We start from the raw sequence: 20044 nt of genomic DNA, 5'->3' as shown, positions 1-20044 counted from the left end.
AGAGAGGCGGAGTGGTTTGGGGATGGGATTACAGAGCCTGGGGGCCTAAACAGATGAAAGCTTTGCTGCCAATCTCCAAGTGATGAAAATCAGAGATACATAAGAGGCTAGAATTGAAGGGCCACAGCGATCTTGGGCGAGGGTGGGAGGCTGGGGATTTGTCGGGCTGGAGGAGGTTAAAGATGAGGCAGGGTGAGGCCATGGAGAGATTTGACCACTAGCATGAGAATTTTAAAATCGAGGCATTGCTGGACACAGATACAATGTAGGTCAGCGAGCACAGAAATGAATGAGACATAGCCTTAATTTTACCTCTTGTTGAAAGGAGAGTGTCACCAGAAATGCAGCATTCTCTTACTACTTGTACTGGAGTGTCAGCCTAAAGTTCACAATCCACAAACTCCTTATCCAGAGACAGAGGTTCTGAAATTGAACTGCAGCAACAGTTGGTTTCATACAGGAAGTGGTTAATTCATAGTTCTGTAAAGTATCTGAATGTTTATTTTGCAAATTGCTGACCAGTTGAGAGATTTCGTTTATACCTGTAGGAATGCTAAGAAAATGTCATCTTGCTTTAAGTCAGTAACAGTGTTCTCTCCGGTATTGACTGAAATGCAGAAATTGAATTCATCATAGTGGTGAACTTTTCTTTATTTTTTCCCTGTCCTATGTTTTCTTCTCCTTTCACAAAGACACTGACCTGTGCGGGGTTACGGGGCTCCACAGACGCTGACCTGTGCGGGGCTACGGGGCTCCACAGACGCTGACCTGTGCGGGGCTACGGGGCTCCACAGACGCTGACCTGTGCGGGGCTACGGGGCTCCACAGACGCTGACCTGTGCGGGGCTACGGGGCTCCACAGACGCTGACCTGTGCGGGGCTACGGGGCTCCACAGACGCTGACCTGTGCGGGGCTACGGGGCTCCACAGACGCTGACCTGTGCGGGGCTACGGGGCTCCACAGACGCTGACCTGTGCGGGGCTACGGGGCTCCACAGACGCTGACCTGTGCGGGGCTACGGGGCTCCACAGACGCTGACCTGTGCGGGGTTACGGGGCTCCACAGACGCTGACCTGTGCGGGGTTACGGGGCTCCACAGACGCTGACCTGTGCGGGGTTACGGGGCTCCACAGACGCTGACCTGTGCGGGGTTACGGGGCTCCACAGACGCTGACCTGTGCGGGGCTACGGGGCTCCACAGACGCTGACCTGTGCAGGGTTACGGGGCTCCACAGACGCTGACCTGTGCGGGGCTACGGGGCTCCACAGACGCTGACCTGTGCGGGGTTACGGGGCTCCACAGACGCTGACCTGTGCGGGGTTACGGGGCTCCACAGACGCTGACCTGTGCGGGGTTACGGGGCTCCACAGACGCTGACCTGTGCGGGGTTACGGGGCTCTGGCTGCCTTCTGGTACGTCTTTTAAGTGGCCATTCTTTGGCAGGTTATTCAATCATGGGACCAACACAGCCGAGTCTAATACAGTCTTCACCCCCACACACTCTCCAGATGAGGCCACTAGGAAGAGATTTGTAGCGGTCTAACTGGATACGTTCCTTTCTCTCTCATTGTCCCGAAGGCACCGAGGCTAGTTGCAAGATCCATTTGCTGGCACAGCTGAAATCAGCTAACCCAGTACAGACCAGCAATCAAAATTGCGACTTACCTGGTCTTAATGGCTCAGTACCACACTGGGTGATGCAGTTATCTACCAACGCTGAGGTCTGATCACCGTTAACTTTTTTTCCAATGTGTTTGCCCTTAGCTTCTGATCCCTCATCACCTGCAGTGGAAGAGGGAGTTGAGGATGAGGAGGATGAAGTGGACGTGAACCTGGAAGAGGCGGAGAATGGGACTGCTGTAAAAATGCACAGTCCCCGGGGGACCTTGCTCACTCGCCGTGGGATTACACTGCGGGTGCTGCTCAAAGACAGAGTCATCCAGCCAGGAGAAGGCCTGCTCTCCATTCACTATTTAGTAAGGATTCTCACTGAAATAAACCTACCTTTTGCCAACACCGCACCAATCCCCCTCCCTTGCAAGTTTTCTCCCTGGTTCGTGAAGATCTTGGCTCTTGGGGTACATTTCCACAAGCTTGGCGACCCTCTGATACCTCACACAGGCTTCATTTCCATGTCTGAGCCTGGAATTGGAGTGTCTGAGGCTTCTGGTTTTGTGGATCACTTGGGTGTGTATCTCGGAGCCTCAGGAGTCGTGTCTAAAGTTTGATTCCATAATCTCATCAATTTGTGTGAGTGGTCGATGCCATTAGATCCTTGTTTTCTGATCTAGGACTTATCTACCAATGAGGAAACAGCACCAGCAAGGGCCGTTTTCAAACCTCCAGGCAGAAAATCCTCCAATAGGACAAATAGCAACAAGTGCAAACAGGACTATGTTGCCTGGGCTTCAAGGGCAGCGCAACCCAGCACAGGACAATGCCAGTGGGCTATTTGACCATGGTGGGTATCACAGCGAAGCCCTACTCTGTTCTTTCTAGCATCCACTTTCCAGCAGAAGAGCTGCTGGTGGAAGTTGTTTGCTATTTTACTCATCCCTATTCCAGGGACACTGAGGCAATTTGTAATATAGTGTAGTTCAGCATAACCTAGAGTCCAAACTTATGGCTCATTTCTATACCAGTTCATACACTTCATGAGGGCAACAATATTTCCTTTTTATTTAGTTGAAAGTCTCTTAACTTTATCAGCCATCTAAAAAATTCATGTGACTCATCAAATGCCTTAAAAGTTTTTGTGTTGTGTCAATGACCTGTTATGTATTGATATTTTCCACCCTGTTTTTCATAGGGGAAGACGTTTGTGGGGGACCTGTTGCCTGACGGGAAGATCAGATGGCAAGAAACGAGCCAGGTTTTCAACTCTCCCAGTGCCTGGGCCACACACTGCAAAAAACTAGTCAATCCAGCCAAGAAATCTGGCTGTGGCTGGGCCTCTGTGAAGTACAAGGGACAAAAGCTGGATCAGTACAAGACCATGTGGCTGAGGAAGCAGCAGCCGCCACTGCAGGCTGTGGAAATGGTACGGTCCACAATTGTAACCCAGTTCAACAGAAAACGCTGCAGGGTTTAGACACTGGAGTTTCATTTTCTGGGACTGGTGGCGAGGGGAGGGGATTCAAGCCCACCTCAAACTTAAATGGAATGAAAATTTTCTGCCCACTGGTTGTAAGAGTCTGGTGAGTTTGTGCAATCTCCAGCCCTGTTCCTCCATGTTCTATAGGGCTGTTAGCTAGAATTGTGGAGACCGCAGTAAGCCCAAAGTACAATTAATAAATTTTTAAAAATTAAATACGCAGACAGAAAATGCTGGTAGCACTCGGCCAGCGTCAGTCAGCACCTGTGGGGCGAGGAGACACATAACTGTTTCAGGTGGAATTTTTTATTGGATGGTGTGCACTGCCAGCAGACAGACAAGACTCATCCCATCACCTTGTTCTGGATTTAAACTCGGCACCCAGTAAGGCAGTCTCTGATCTCAGCTGACCTCAGTATGCCTGGCCTAGGAAGGAGAAAAATCCTCCAGGGCGCCTGCTATTACTGTTGAGTGACTCTTGTGCTGGCATGTGGGCGTGTGAGGCCAGCTGAGATCAGAGACTGCAAATTGAACCTGGAACTGCCTGGCCTACCTCACTTAGTGGATGAAGCAGTCACTTAACGGTTTCATTTTCCCCTCAGAATTTGGCCAGTGAAGGAGAAGATGAGGAAATTCCTGAAGAGGAAGACTTTAAAAACCGTGGCAGAAAGATCCCTAAATCGGTTAATCAGGTCAAGAAGGTGGAAGAAAAAAGCAGGAAACTGCAAGCTAAAAGCTCTCGAGAGACTAGCATGACGGGTACCACATCTCTTTCATTATTGTTATGCAGAATTTTACCTTTTGGTGTAATTGTTGCATGTTTTCCTTTGACAGGAGCACAGACTGTCACACTGACTCATTTTTACAGTAAATACTTATGAAACCGTTTAACATATTTAAAGGAGGTGAGGGGAGGAGTGGCTACTCTATCGTATCAGCTTTGGATCATCTTTTGGCTGGAACAGTTGGGGGTATATTCCCACCTCCCCTCTTGGTCTGTGGTATTGGAGAAGGGTTGCACAAAACAGCTGAAGTCTGCCTGCCACACAGCTCCAGTGATTGAGTCTCCTTACTGTACTATAGTGACCAGAATTGTATACATTACTGTCAGAGTGGCCATGCCAGTGCTTTGTACAGACTCATTGGGCCCAGTTTTAACTCTGTGTAAGTGAATAGCATTTGAGCGAGTTAAAATTGGGCCCATTATCACTTCCAGGTATTTGTACTCTGTCTCTGGATGTGAACGTCCCAAGATCTGGTTTGTTTTCCTTACTGTCACGTACTGTGCTATTGATTTTGGTGAGCTGTCCACCAGTACAGCCAGATTCCATCCCTATGGTGTCATGTAACCTCGAACCATTTGGTTTATATTGTTACTGCTTAATTTCCTTTCCTTGTCTCATTACCTCTATATCCGCATTAAGTCCCTTTTGCTGCACATTAGCTCTTCTTCCCAAATTATCCTGATCCCTGTCGATTTGGTTTGTCTGTTTTCTATTGTTTCAATGCCCTTCAATTTGATGTCATTTGCAAACTTAGACAGCTTTCCAAATATGGTCAGTGGCCATACACCACTCACTGTGACCATCAGTGTCCCACAGTTGCTGAATTCACATGTTTGTGTTGGAGTAATGGGCTCGACAGCATTGCAGTGGATCTTTTTGTCACTAGCAGCGGAAACTGTAATGATCTATGTGTTACAGTTTCTTCTGTCCTCTGGGATTAAGACCAGAAGACAAGAAGTGGATCTGAGGGGATTAGTATCTCTGTGGTACCTGGACCATCGTCCTGAATGGTTGGATTTGAAGCAGGCATTGAAAATACATTGTGGCATTAACATCTAATTGTGGAATCCTTGGCTTACACTTACAAATATCTATTACAGCGCAGAGGTAAAAAGAGAATGCTGGAAGTAGCCAGGAGGCCAGCCAGCTTTTGTTAAGATTAATATTTTGGCACATAATACAAACAGATGAAAATATCCCATCCAAAACATGAGCTGATCAATGCTGCAAGACTTGCTGTGTACGTCCAGAATTTTTTCTTTGTTTTAGGAGAATTTTGCTTCCATCAAATGCTTTCTGATGGAGGGGGTGTCAGAAAGCTTGGCGGGATTGATCAGACCCTGTTGAGCTGGGCCCTTTGCATTCTTGGCAGCCTTGGCACCTGTTGGGCGTAAGTATGTGGCACAGGCTGTCCCTTTCTCCTTCAGTTTGACCCTTCACTGACCACCTCCAGTGAAGGCCCAGTGGAAATGCTATCCAACATCACTCTATGTCTGAGGCGGGAAACCAGCTGGTGAAGTGGCTCTTAATCTCTCTAGAGGCATTGATGCTGCCTTGTTATCATGGTGGGTGGAATGCAAACAGTGATCTCGAGACTATGTAACGATATGTTATTAAAACACTATTTGTACTTTTTGTCTTAACTGTGTTCTGCTTTCTCACCCTTAAGGCAATGGGCACAGCATAAAGAAAACTGCCAATAAAGACTTAGGCCCTGTTCAATATTCTGCGATTGGGAGCAGAGACTCAGGGAGGTAGGTGTTTATTTAACCTGTTCATGATCTGATTTTTATCTGGTTTTCAGTTGATTAGATAATTAAATTAATGGCATAATTTATATTTATATCCTGAAGGCTTGACTCTCTAGAGTACAGTTCCATGCTGCCTCCTGATCTTACCCAAATGATCATTATTCCTGTGTGTTGATGCATTTATATAGTGCCTTCAACATTGATAAACACCCCAAGGTGCTGCACAGAGGAGGAATGGAGTGGGCATGGAACCTTTCGGGAAGGTTAGATGAGGTGACAGTAGCTCAGCCAAAGAGATGAGTTTTGGGAAAGCCTTTTAAGTGTGGGAGGGGAGGTAGAGAAACATAAAAGAGGTTAGAATGGGAGCTGCTGAGGCTGCAGAAAATACTGCTGCAAAAGGTGGAATAGAGGGTGGGGCAGACAGACAAGAGGGAAGGTTGCCTTTTTGGACAGCATCATAGCCAAGCGTCTCCTATTTCCTGTGTTCACTTGATGTCCATACATACACTTCCCAGCATAAGGCGAGAACAGCATTGGGAAGCAGGAATTCTGGTAAATTCTCCTTTCCATAATCCAGGTGTGTTGTATCCAGTTCTAGAGTCCGTGCCACTGCCCTGTCTGAGATTAGCAAATGCAGTGCAAACTGAGAACCTGTGAGCTTCCTAATCTACGTAGCTGAGAGACATAAACCCTAATTTCTGATCCGTTGGGAACGCCTAGAATTAATAATTTAAATCATTTATTCTGCTTTGTGCTCATACTGATGAGAGATGTCCATGCTGCAGAAAGGACATGGACATCTAGTCCACCCTCACCTGTCTTTTGGATGCAACTTTAAACCGAGGCCCCATCTGCCTCTTAAGTGAACATACAAGAGCAGGGGAGATCTTCCCAGTGTCTAAGCTAATATTTGTTCTTCACTGTTCCACTGAAATCGAGTGCCGCTACTGTGAATGCTCTGAGTGATGTACTAACTTGTTTCTCTCCTCTTGCTGCAGGGATCCTCATACACTCGTTGAACTGACATCATTCACATCTGTGAACAAATTCCAGCCCTTTAATGTTGCGATATCAAGCAACGTGCTGCTGCTGGTGGTAGGTGTTCAACTGACTGGATGTAAACACTTGGAATAAATGTTTTATACTTCTTCTCTCAGCCCCTGCCTTAACCTGCTCTACCCATTATTCCCTGACCGAGGACTACTAGGCATTCAGTCCTCAAGTCTCAACCAATGCTGGTCTCTAACCAGCCAACAAAAAGGGTGCTTTTCTTCCCACAAACTTTATCGGCATTTAACATTTTGTGGTTCTGTGAAGGAATGAGTTAGAGTAGGAGCTGGTGCAATGAATTAATAAGAGTGAGGATTCAAAGAAGAGAATGTGCATAGAACAGCCTATCTCTGCAAATTCCTCAATGGTCTTGGTCCATCTTATCTGAATAATCTTCTCTAGTTACATGCTCTAGCCATACGCTGGACTGCTGACTGAGTTACTGCCCATCCATCCTCCCTTCACTTTACCATCAGAGATTAATCTGCCGATCACTACAGCAACTGTCCCTAAAACATTCACTTTATTACTTCTTCCTCATTCTCTTCAAAAGCCTCTTGAAATCCTTGAGTACTGTTTCTTAATCCATCCCTCTCCTGCTTAGCACGCGTCTTCCCCTTTGTAAAACACTCTGAATATTCCTGTACGTGAGGAGATAGAATATGAATGCAAGTTGTTGCTGTGGCCACAGCTTATGAGGAACAAAAGAGGAAGGTTCAAAAGAGCAATGACCAGTAGATAAGAGAGAAAAGAAAAGTTTATGATGGAGAGATTAATTTTGAATGTTCTCCACCATAATTTTAGAACAGAAATTGAAAGTGATACAAATAGGTTTTACTCTGTAATGCTAATTGAATTGAACAGGCACACTTGGGTGTTCAGCAGTGCTGAACTCATTGTTCGTTATTCATATTTCTGAAAGTTTCTTTTTGTCCTTCAGGATTTTCATTGCCACCTGACCACCAGTGAGGTGGTGGGCTACCTTGGAGGGAGGTGGGACACAAGCACACAGTGTAAGTATCTCATAATTCATATGCATATAATTTCTGTATAGATACATTATTATTTGTAGGTATGGTGTTGTATAGAGAAAATACTTGGGTGTAAAAACAAAATGAAACACATTTCATGATCAAATTATTACATTAATCCATTTAATTGTCTTTTGAATGGTTTACTTAGAGTTACATAGAGACAGCTGTTTTGACCCAATTAGTCTGTGCTGATGTTTATGCTCAATGAACCTCCTTCCATCTACCTTAGCTTTTCAGCATATCTTTCTATTGCGTTTTCTCCTGTACTCCTCTAGTTTCCTTTTGAAAGCATCTAAGCTGTTTGCCTCAGCCACTTCCTGTGGTAACAAGGAAGTGTAGGCGATGGCGTAGTGGTATTATCACTGGACTAGTAACCCAGAGACCCAGTGTATTTCTCTGGGGACATGGGTTCGAATCCCACCACAGCAGAAGGTGGAATTTGAATTTAATTAATAAATCTGGAATTAAAACTAGTCTAATGAAACCATTGTCGATTGTTGTAAAAACCCATCTGGTTCATTAAAGTCCTTTAGGGAAGGAAATCTGCTGCCCTTACCTGGTCTGGCCTACATGTGACTCCAGACCCACAGCAATGTGGTTAATTCTTAGATGCCCTCTGAAATGGCCTAGCAAGCCACTCAGTTGTACCTAACCGCTACGAAGTCAATAAAAAGGAATGAAACCGAATGGACCACCCGGCATCGACCTAGGCACCGGAAACGACAATGGCAAACCCAGCCCTGTCGACCCTGCAAACTCCTCCTTACTAACATCTGGGGGCTTGTGCCAAAGTTGGGAGAGCTGTCCCACAGACTAGTCAAGCAACAGCCTGACATAGTCATACTCACGGTATCATACCTTACAGACAATGTCCCAAACACTGCCATCACCATCCCCGGGTATGTCCTGTCCCACCGGCAGGATAGACCCAGCTGAGGTGGTGGCACAGTGGTATACAGTAGGGAGGGCGTTGCTTTGGGAGTCCTCAACATTGACACCGGACCCCATGAAGTCTCATGGCATCTGGTCAAACATGGGCAAGGTAACCTACTGATTACCACCTACTGCCCTCTCTCAGCTGATGAGTCAGTACTCCACCATGTTGAACACCACTTGGAGGAAGCACTGAGGGTGGCAAGGGCACAAAATGTACTCTGGGTGGGGGACTTCAATGTCCATCACCAAGAGTGGCTTGGTAGCACCACGACTGACCGAGCTGGCCGAGTCCTGAAGGACATAGCTGCTAGACTGGATATGCGGCAGGTGGTGGGGGAACCAACACGAGGGAAAAACATACTTGACCTATTCCTCACCAATCTGCCTGCCGCAGATGCTTCTGTCCATGACTGTATTGGTAGGAGTGACCACCGCACAGTCCTTGTGGAGACAAAGTCCCGCCTTCACATTGAGGATACCGTCCATCGTGTTGTGTGGCACTATCTCCGTGCTAAATGGGATAGATTTCGAACAGATCTAGCAATGCAAAACTGGGATCCACGAGGCGCTGTGGGCCATCAGCAGCAGCAGAATTGTACTCAACCACAATCTGTAACCTCATGGCCCGGCATATCCCCCCATCAAGCCAGGAGACCAACCCTGGTTCAATGAAGAGTGCAGGAGGGCATGCCATGAGCAGCACCAGGCATACCTCAAAATGAGGTGTCAACCTGGTGAAGCTACACGACAGGACTATCTGCATGCCAAACTGCGTAAGCAGCATGCGATAGAGCTAAGCGGTCCCATAACCAACGGATCAGATCTAAGCTCTGCAGTCCTGCCACACCCAGCCGTGAATGGTGGTGGACAATTGAAAAACTTGTTAAACAACAGCACAGTGACGCAGTGGTTAGCACCGCAGCCTCACAGTTCCAGGGACCCGGGTTCAATTCTGGGTACTGCCTGTGCGGTGTTTGCAAGTTCTCCCTGCAACCGTGTGGGTTTTCGCCGGGTGCTCCAGTTTCCTCCCACAGCCAAAGACTTGCAGGTGATGGGTAAATTGGCCATTGTAAATTGCCCCTAGTGTAAGTAGGTGGTAGGGAATATGGGATTGCTGCAGGGTGAGTATAAATGGGTGGTTGTTGGTCGGCACAGACTGGGTGGGCCGAAGGGCCTGTTTCAGTGCTGTATCTCTAAAATTAAATATAAAACTAACTGGAGGAGATGGCTCCACAAATATCCCCATCCTCAATGATGGGGGAGCCCAGCACATCAGTGCGAAAGATAAGGCTGAAGCATTTGCAACAATCTTCAGCCAGAAGTGCCAAGTTGATGATCCATCTCGGCCTCCTCCTGAAGTCCCCAGCGTCACAGATGCCAGACTTCAGCCAATTCGATTCACTCCGCGTGATATCAAGAAACGACTGAAGGCTCTGGATACTGCAAAAGCTACGGGCCCTGACAATATTCCGGCAATAGTACTGAAGACCTGTGCTCCAGAACTTGCCGCGCCCCTAGCCAAGCTGTTCCAGTACAACTACAACACTGGCATCTACCCTGCAATGAAGAAAATTGCCCAGGTATGTCCTGTACACAAAAAGCAGGACAAGTCCAACCCGGCCAATTACTGCCCCATCAGCCTACTCTCAATCATCAGTAAAGTGATGGAAGGTCTCATCAACAGTGCCATTAAGCAGCACTTACTTAGCAATAACCTGCTCAGTGGCGCTCAGTTTGGGTTCTGCCAGGGCCACTCAGCTCCTGACCTCATTACAGCCTTGGTTCAGACATGGACAAAAGAGCTGAACTTAAGAGGTGAGGTGAGAGTGACTGCGCTTGACATCAAGGCAGCATTTAACCGAGTATGGCATCAAGGAGCCCTAGCAACACTGAGGTCAATGGGAATCAGAGGGAAAACCCTCTACGGGCTGGAGTCATACCTAGAGCAAAGGAAGATGGTTGTGGTTGTTGGAGGTCAATCATCTGAGCTCCAGGCATCACTGCAGGAGTACCTCAGGGTAGTGTCCTAGAACCAACCATCTTCAGCTGCTTCATCAACGACCTTCCTTCACTCAGAAGGTCAGAAGTGGGGATATTCGCTGATGATTGCACAATGTTCAGCACCATTCGTGACTCCTCAGATACTGAAGCAGTCCGTGTAGAAATGCAGCAAGACCTGGACAATATCCATGCTTGGGCTGATAAGTGGCAAGTAATATTGGCGCCACACAAGTGTCAGGCAATGACCATCTCCAACAAGAGAGAATCTAACCATCTCCCCTTGACATTCAACGGCATTACCATCGCTGAATCCCCCACTATCAACATCCTAGGGGCTACCATTGACCAGAAACTGAACTGGAGTAGCCATATAAATACCGTGGCTACAAGAGCAGGTCAGAGGCTAGGAATCCTGAGACGAGTAACTCACCTCCTGACTCCCCAAAGCCTGTCCACCATCTACAAGGCACAAGTTAGGAGTGTGATGGAATACTCTCCTCTTGCCTGGATGGGTGCAGCTCCAACAACACTCGAAGCTCGACACCATCCAGGACAAAGCAGCCCGCTTGATTGGCAACCCATCCACAAACATTCACTCCCTCCACCACCGACGCACAGTGGCAGCAGTGTGTACCAAGATGCACTGCAGCAATGCACCAAGGCTGCTTAGACAGCACCTTCCAAACCTGCGTCCTCTACCAACTAGAAGGACAAGAGCAGCAAATACCTGGGAACACCACCACCTGCAAGTTCCCCTCCAAGTCACACACCATCCTGACTTGGAACTGTATCGCTGTTCCTTCACTGTCGCTGGGTCAAAATCCTGGAACTACTTTCCTAACAACACTGTGGGTATACCTACCCCAAATTTTTTTTTTTTATTCATTCATGAGATGTGGGCGACGCTGGCCAGGCCAGCATTTATTGCCCATCCCAGTTGCCTTTGAGAAGGTGGTGGTGAGCTGCCTTCTTGAACCACTGCAGTCCATTTGGGGTCCATTTGACGCCCACATCCCATGAATGAATAAAAAAAAAGTTCTACTTTCTTAGTGAAGAAATTTATCTTTATTTCTTAATTGGATTTATGAGTCATTATCTTGTATTTATGGGCCCTAGTTTTCGATTCTGTCCATATTCTTTCCACATCTACTCTATCCAACCCATTCATAATTTTAAAGACCTAACAGGTCACCTCTAAGTCTTCTCTGTTCTAAAGAAAAAAAAGTCCCAACCTGTTCCACTCTTTCCGATAGTTGTAATCTCTGTTCTGGTACCATCCTTGTAAATCTTTTTTGCACTTTATTTTGTTATTTGTTCGGCGGATGTGGGTATCGCTGGCTAGGCCAGCACTTTTTGCCCATCCCTAATTGCCCTTGAGAAGGTGGTGGTGAGCTGCCTTCTTGAACCACTGCAGTCCTTCGGGTGTAGGTACACCCACAGTGATGTTAGGGAGGGAGTTCCACGATTTTGACCCAGAGACAGTGAAGGAATGGCGTTACAGTTCCAAGTCAGGATGGTCTGTGGCTTGGAGGGGAACTTGCAGGTGGTGGTGTTGCTATGCAACTGCTGCCCTAGGTGGTAGAGGTAGTTGGTTTGGAAGGTGCTGTCGAAGGAGCCTTGGTGAGTTGCTGCAATGCATCTTGTAGATGGTACATACAGCCCTTTCTCCAGGGTTTCTATGTCCTTTTTATAGTATGGAGACCAGAGCTGTGCACAGTACTCCAGGTGGCCTGACCAAGCTCCTGTACAAGTTTAACATAACTTCATTACTTTTGAATGTTATACTACTAGAAATAAATCCCAGTGTTTTGTTCACATTTTTAATTGCTTTGCTGACTTGTGATGTTGCTTTTAATGATTTGTTCACTGATATCCCTAGATTCCTTTCTGCTCTTCTATCCTTTTCTATCTTTCCTGCCAAAGTGCATCACCCTACTTTGATTGATATTAAAGTTTGTTTGCAACTTAACTGCCCAGCTTGCAAGTTTGCCAAATCTTCTCATAATATGTTCCATTCTTCCTCAGGTTAGCTATAGCCCCAGTTGGTATCATATGCAAATTTTGATATTCAGTTACTTATTCCTAAATCCAAATCATGAATGTAAATTATGGATAACTGTAGTCCTTATGGAGCACCGCATTTTACCTTGCTCCAATCTGAATAACTACCAACATACGAACTAGGAGCAGGCGTAGGCCACTTGGCCCTTCGAGCCTATTCCGCCATTTAAGATGTTGATGGCTGAACTGATTACTCCACATTTCTACCTACCCCTGATAACCTTCCACCCCCTTGTTTATCAAGAATCTATCTACCTCTGCCTTAAAAATATTCAAAGACTCTGCTTCCACCGCCTTTTGAGGAAGAGAATTCTAAGAGAAAAAAATTCTCCTCATCTCTGTCTTAAATGGGCGACCCCTTATTTTTAAACAGGGACCCCTAGTTCTAGATTCTCCCACAAGGGAAACATCCTTTCCACATCCACCCTGTCAAGACCCCTCAGGATCTTGTACATTTCAATCAAGTCGCCTCTTACTCTTCTAAATTCCAACAGATATAAGCCAAACCTGTCCAATCTTTCCTCATAAGACAGCCTGCCCATTCCAGGGATTAGTCTTGTAAGCCTTCTCTGTACTGCCTCCAAAGCATTTACATCCTTCCTTAAATAAGGAGACCAGTACTGTACACAGTACTCCAGATGTGGTCTCACCAGTGCCCTGTACAGCTGAAGCATAACCTCCCTAGTTTTGTATTCAATTCCCCTCACGATAACCAATAACATTCTATTAGCTTTCCTAATTACGTGCTGTACCTGCATACTTTTGCGATTCATGCATGAGGACACCCAGATCCTTCTACATCTCCCGAGCTCTGCAATCTCTCACCATTTAGATAATCTGCTTCTTTGTTATTCTTCATGCCAAGGTGGACAATTTCCCATTTTATACTCCATTTGCCAGGTCTTTGCCCATCACTTAACCTATCTATATCCCTTTGTAGCCCCCTTATATCCTCTTCACAAGTTACTTTCCTATCTATCTTTGCGTCATCATTAGCAAATTTAGCAACCATACCTTCGGTCCCTTCCTCTAAGTCATTTATATAAATTGTAAAAAGCTGAGGCCCCAGCACAGATCCCTGTGGCGCACCACTCGTTACATCTTGCCAACCTGAAAATATCCCATTTATGCCTATTTTCTGTTTCCTGTTAGCTTGCTAATCTTTTATCCATGCCATATGTTACCCTCTACACCAACTTTTATTTTCTGCAATAACCTTTGATGTGGCACCTTATTAAATGCCTTCTGGAAATCTAAGTACAATACATCCACTGGTTCTCCTTTATCCACAGCACATATAACTCCCTCAAAGAATTCCAATAAATTGGTTAAACATGATTTCCCTTTCACAAAACCATGTTGACTCTGCCTGATTAGCTTGAATTTTTCTAAATGCCCTGCTTTAATGTCTTTAATAATAGCTTCTAGCATTTTCCCTAAAACAGATGTTAAGCTAACTGGCCTGTAGTTTCCTGCTTTCTGTCTCCCTCCCTTTTTGAATATTTTCCAATCTAACAAAGCCTTCCCCGAATCTAGGGAATTTTTGAAAATTAAAACTAACGCATCAACTATCTCGCTAGCCACTTCTTTTAACATCCTAGGATGAAGTCCATCAGGACCCGGGGACTTGTCAGCCTGCAGCTCCAACCATTTGTTCAGTAAAAAACTACTCTTCATTCCTACTCTCTGCTTTCTATTATTTGGCCAATTTGCTCTCCATTCAGACTCCACACGCTGTAACCTTGGTCTTGAATCTACCATGTGGTAATTTACTGAAGGCCCTATGAAAATCCATGTATATGACATCGACCTACTATTATCATTTTTATGCCTTTATTTAAGCTCATGGCCTTTTCCAAAAGACTGGGTGGTACATATTCCAGTCTTGCCGGATAACTTTACAGATTCAGTAGCTTTAATTGCTCTCACACTCATTTTTTAAGCACCTTATTTTTATTGGAATTTTGTCTCACAGCCATAAATCTACTTGCAGAATAGTGTAACCTCTGCATACAACAAAAATGCCACCTTATTTCAAACACAGATATTCATGTCTTTCACACAAATGCAGCAGTCTCCTCATAGGTGAATTGAGCAAATATTTAATAAAGCAAAGTTTAATATGAATCACTAAGCTGCTTTATTTCATAGTGAATGAAGACACAGAGTAAGAGTTTGGTCACATCCACAGTTCAATAAATACCATTTGTTTTTTGTGTAATGATTTAAAAAAAGCTGCGCTATTCCCTTGCGTCCTCTGCCTTTCTTTTGCTCCCTTCATTCTCTCACTCCCCCGTTCTTTGTCCTTCCCTCTTTCTGTCTCTTCACTGTTTTGCTGAAAGTGTGTTGACGCCTTGGTAAGAACGCCCAAATCTCTGAGAATCCCGATTTGAATAGATGCTCCAGTCATTTTGCCTCCTTACTGTTATGTGCGATCTGTAATATCTTGTTCCACCCTTGTTTACAGTACAGTTCCCCGCTGACTGTTCTGTCTGTTTTGACAGTGCTGACAATTCTCCGAGCTTTTCCATGTCGAATCCGGCTTTCCGACAAGGAGTCTGCCTCTGCGGTTGAAGAGGAGGTAAAGCTTACCATTGTTTTCCCCAAATTTCTCCTCCTTTCCTCCACTCCTGAGGATCTTAGCTTTTTGACTGAGATACAGCTCAATGTTAGATCACCCAAGGGCCATTATTAATTTGTGGGGTAGATAAAGTGTTGGCAAGCTACCTGACTTCAAGATACAATACAGTTGAGCCCAAATCTGTCCCCTTCCACTAGCACGTCTATCTGTGGGAACAGGGTACTGAATTAGACGATCAGCCATGATCTTTTTTGAATGGCGGAGCAGGGCTGAAGGGCCGAATGGCCTACTTCTGCTCCTATTTTCTATGTTTCTATTCCACAGTAATTGTTTTTTTTTTCTGACCAATTTGTGAATTGCTCTCTGTTCCACTTTAGGCGACTCCCCTCCTTTTCCTCAATATCAAGGGAACTATCTTACCAAAGTCAAAAGCAAAATTGAACAACTTCACCTTTGATCCCACTCACTCCCTCCAAATAAAAGCTGTTGCTATGGGAACCCATATAGTTCCTAGCTATGCCTGCCTTTTTGTGGGATATGTGGGGCTTTCTTTGATCCAGTTCTACTCGGGTCCCTCTGTCCCCTCTCTTTCTGATATCTTGATGACTGTATTGGTGCCATTTCCTGTTCTTGCCCCAATCTAGCAAATTTCATCAACTTTTGCTTCCAATTATTACCCTTTCCTTGCCTGCATATGGTCCACGTCTGACCCTTCCCTCCCCTTTCTCGACTTCTTTGTCTCTATTTCTGGAGATAGGCTATCAACCAATATTCACAATAAGTACACTGACTCTCACAGCTACCTAGACTACACTTCTTCCTGCCCTACTTCCTGTAAAGACTTTATTCCATTCTCCCAGTTTCTCTGTCCGTCATATCTGCTTGGACAACGTCACCTTCTATCGGGAGTTCGTCTGATGTATCTTTTTTTCCTCCACAGTGGTTAACCGGGCCCTTGGCCGTGTTTGTTCTATCTTCCGCACTTCTGCTCTCACCCCTTCCCCACCCTCCCGGAACCACAATAGGGTGCCCCTTGTACTCATTTTTCACTTCATCAGCCTCCACATTCATTGGATCATCGTCCACAGGTAGCCCCACCTCCAGCATGATAACACTACTAAACACATCTTCCCCGATCAGCCTTCCAAAGGGGCCGTTCACTCCGTGACACATGGTTCCACTCCTTGATCACCCCCAACACCTTGTCCTCTTTCCACAGCACCTTCCCGTGCAAGCGCAGGAGATGTCCAAACATTTCTTCCAGGTGAAACAGCAAATTAATTATACTTTCAACTTGCCGCTCACGATGCGGTCTCCTTTGCATTGGGGTGACTAAACGCAGATAGGGTGACCTCTTTGCAGAACACCTCTGCCAATTCGCAAGCATGACCCCGAGCTTCTGGTTTCCTTTTATTTTAATTCTCTACCTCACTCCCACTCTGATCTCTGTATCCTTGGCTTCCAACACTGTTCCAATGAAGCTCAACGGAAGTTCCAGGAACAGCACCTCATCTTTCAGTTTGCCACTTTTCAGCCTTCCGAACTGAACATTGAGTTCAATAATTTCAGATCCTAACCTCTGTCCCCATTCTTTTTTTGGATGGCAGCTGCTGATGATTTTGCTTTCCCATTTACACCTGCTTTAGATTCATCTTTTGTTTCTTTACTTGTCCCATTATCATCTTTTGCCTTGCATCATCATCCCTTTTAATCTTTCCTGATAGCCACCCTATCACAGACCTACCATCTTTGCTCTTCTCTCCCCCTTTCCCTGCCTCTGTACTTAAAACCTGTTACATCTCAAACTTTTCCCAGTTATGATGACAGGTCACTGACCTGAAATGCTAATTCTGGTTTGCTCTTTACAGATGCTGCCTGACCTGCTGGGTATTTCCAGCACTTTCCGTTTTTACTAATGTCAACCTTGTTGAACCAGTTACTATAGTGCGTGACATAACCTACTGTTTAACTAAAACTGTCAGGCTTTGTAGCAATCCACAGCAAATTTCCTGGATTTATTATTTAGACAGAATGTTGATCATAGAGAGCTGTAGACTAAAGGTCGCTTTTGCTTCATGACTGTCTGCCTTCACTATACGTTCAGTTGAGAGTTTCAGGTCTATCCTCCAGTGAGGAGGAGACAGTCCATGTCAGACCTACTAGAATCTGATAAAGCAAGGTGTCGGATATCATTCCTATCGTTACAACCGAGGCGGGAGCAACGCGATGTCAATTCAGTCCCATCACTCCACAGGTCGCAGTATATTATTAAAGTTTTCTCACTCAACCGGAAAACAGACAAATTAAACATGCTAGTAACCCCCAGAATAAAACAGACCAAACCAGGTATCTTTAGACAATAACAAATTAACTATTTATTAAACACTAAATCTTAAACACTATTAAGATAAACCTGTGTCTAAAGACCTTATAACTTAAATTAACCTAACTCCCCCATTAACACACATACACTCAAAAATCATGGTTAACCGTTTTTTAAAAAGAATGTTGTTGAAAAAATTAGCTGTTTCTTAAGAATAAATAAATAACTGGCATATAAATCTTTGTGGGTTACGTTCTGATGGGTGAGGTACTCTAATGTGAAAATAATCAAATGCTACTCGAAGTCTCCATGCGGATTTGATGAAATAGTCTCTTAGTAGATAGGCATTCAAACACTTTGGCTGCAGCAGGCATCAAACAATTCTTTCAATGATGAGCACAGCAATAGGTCTACTTGAATTTTAAAACCAACAGTCTCTCAGTCGAAACTTTACTTCAGCAATACAAATGGTCTCTTCAAAGGGTTTTTTCCTCCTTAGGCAATTAACTTAGCCTGTAGCTCCTTGTAGAATTTTTGCTGAGAGAAATAGACAGCTTTTTTCTTCAGTAGCACTCTTCGCTGGTGAGTCTCAAAACTGGTTTTAGTCAGTTTTTACACAGTTAAACTGTTACAGTACAGCATGTGACCTCGCTCTCCTGCTGTGGCCTAGGAGCAGGTGCAGCTGCTGGCACACTGTGCCTCATAGTTTTTAAAGGCACACTGTTTTTAAACTGAGTCTTAAAGGCACACTGTTTTAATCCGAGGAGAAAATAAATACGGTTCCCTGACACTATTTTCAACTTTTTTAATTCCACGTTTAAAAACGACGTACATAGCAACTCAATCTCTGCTAACTACCTCCATCTTTAGTCCCTGGCTACAGGAGTCTGCCTCAAACTGGTTTCTGAATTGGAACATTGCCAGGGATTGTCTCTTATATTAGTCTCAAGCTAATATAAGAGTTCTAATCTAACCTAACCTCTCCAAGCTCATCTGGTTCACGGCACCCCCACAACCCTATTCCCACTACACTACTGACCACCCAACTTCTGTTCCTGACTTCCATGTAAGCTAATATTGTTAATGATTCTCTCTCCTCAGCTACTGACCCGTTTTCCTTCAAATCTGCCATCATCACCCCTCTTTTATATAAAAAAAAACAACCCACTCTTGGCACCCTCTGTCCTTGCAAACTATCACCCCATATCCAACATCCCTTTCCTCTTAAGTCCTTGAATGTGCTGGCTTCTCCCAAATCCATGCCCACCATTTCCTTCAGTCAGGTTTCCGCCACTGTCACGGTACAGAAATGGCTCTGATCAAAATCACAAATGACATCCTATGTGACTGTGACAAAGGTAAACTATCCCTCCTCATCCTTCTCAACCTATCTGCAGCCTTTGACATGGTTGACGGCACAATCCTCCTCCAATGCCTCTCTACTGTCGTCCAGCTGGGTGGGGCTGCTCTCACCTGGTTCTATTCTTCATCTATCCAGTCATAGACAAAGAATCACCCACTTCTCTTCCGCTGCTGCATCATTACCTCTGGAGTCCTAAAAGGGTCTATCCTTAGCCCCCTTCTGTTTCTCACCTATATGCTGCTTCTTGGCGACATCATCCGAAGGCACGTCAGGTTCCACATGTACCTCACCACTACATCTCTCAATCCTTCCAATTGTCACACTGCTTGTCTGCCATCCAGTACTGGGTGAGCAGAAAATTTCCTCCAACTAATTATTGGGAAGATTGAAACCATTGTCTTTGGATCCTGCAACAAATTCTGTTTCCTAGCCACTGACTCCATCCTCTCCCTGGCAACTGTCTAAGGTCGAACCAGAAGGTCACAACCTTGGTGTCAAATTTGACCCCAGGATGAGCTTCCGATCACATATTTGCTCCATCACCAACACCGCCCAGTTTCACCTCCAACATTTGCTCATTTGCTGCTGAAACCCTTATCCATGCTTTTGACATCTCTAGACTTGACTATTCTAATGTTCTCTTGGCTGGACTCACATCTTTTACCCTCTGTAAACCTGAGCTCATCCAAAATTCTGCTGCCTGTATCCCAATTTGCACCATTCACTCATCGCCCCTGTGTTCACTGACCTACACTGGCTCCCAGTCCAGCCACACCCCAATTTTAAAATTCTCATCCTTGTTTTCAAATCCCTCCATGGCCTCATCCCCTCCCTATCTCTGTAACCTCCTCCAGCCCTACAACCCTCCGAGATATCTGCATTCCTCCAATTTTGGCCTCTTGTGCCTTGATGATTTTAATCGCTCCTCCATTGGTGGCCGTGCCTTCAGTTGCCTAGGCCCCAAGCTCTGGAATTCCCTCCCTAAACTTCTCCACTTCTCTACCTATCTCTCCTCCTTTAAGACGCTCCTTAAAATCTACTTCTTTAAACAAGTTTTTAGTCA

General features: G+C 45.3%; 1 protein-coding gene across 5 annotated transcripts in view; it reads left to right on the top strand.

Moving 5' to 3' along the window:
* mpnd (MPN domain containing) overlaps window positions 1-20044 on the top strand; it is an 84095-nt gene that overhangs the window by 45763 nt on the left and 18288 nt on the right. For all 5 annotated transcript variants that reach the window (XR_010969566.1, XR_010969565.1, XM_068016548.1 and 2 more), the window contains 7 exons: window positions 1767-1978; window positions 2812-3042; window positions 3699-3855; window positions 5551-5635; window positions 6631-6727; window positions 7623-7695; window positions 15219-15295. Coding sequence is in view for 3 of the 5 variants with exons in the window: in XM_068016548.1 (XP_067872649.1) it covers window positions 1767-1978; window positions 2812-3042; window positions 3699-3855; window positions 5551-5635; window positions 6631-6727; window positions 7623-7695; window positions 15219-15295 (932 nt within the window). In the remaining 2 variants the exon portion in view is untranslated. The remainder of the gene's footprint in view (window positions 1-1766; window positions 1979-2811; window positions 3043-3698; window positions 3856-5550; window positions 5636-6630; window positions 6728-7622; window positions 7696-15218; window positions 15296-20044) is intronic.

Source organism: Heterodontus francisci, chromosome 36 (genome assembly GCF_036365525.1).
Source record: "Heterodontus francisci isolate sHetFra1 chromosome 36, sHetFra1.hap1, whole genome shotgun sequence".
Lineage (NCBI taxonomy): Eukaryota > Metazoa > Chordata > Chondrichthyes > Heterodontiformes > Heterodontidae > Heterodontus > Heterodontus francisci.
The sequence above is the reverse complement of the archived record's forward strand: the minus strand, read 5'-3'. Positions and strand labels throughout refer to the sequence as shown.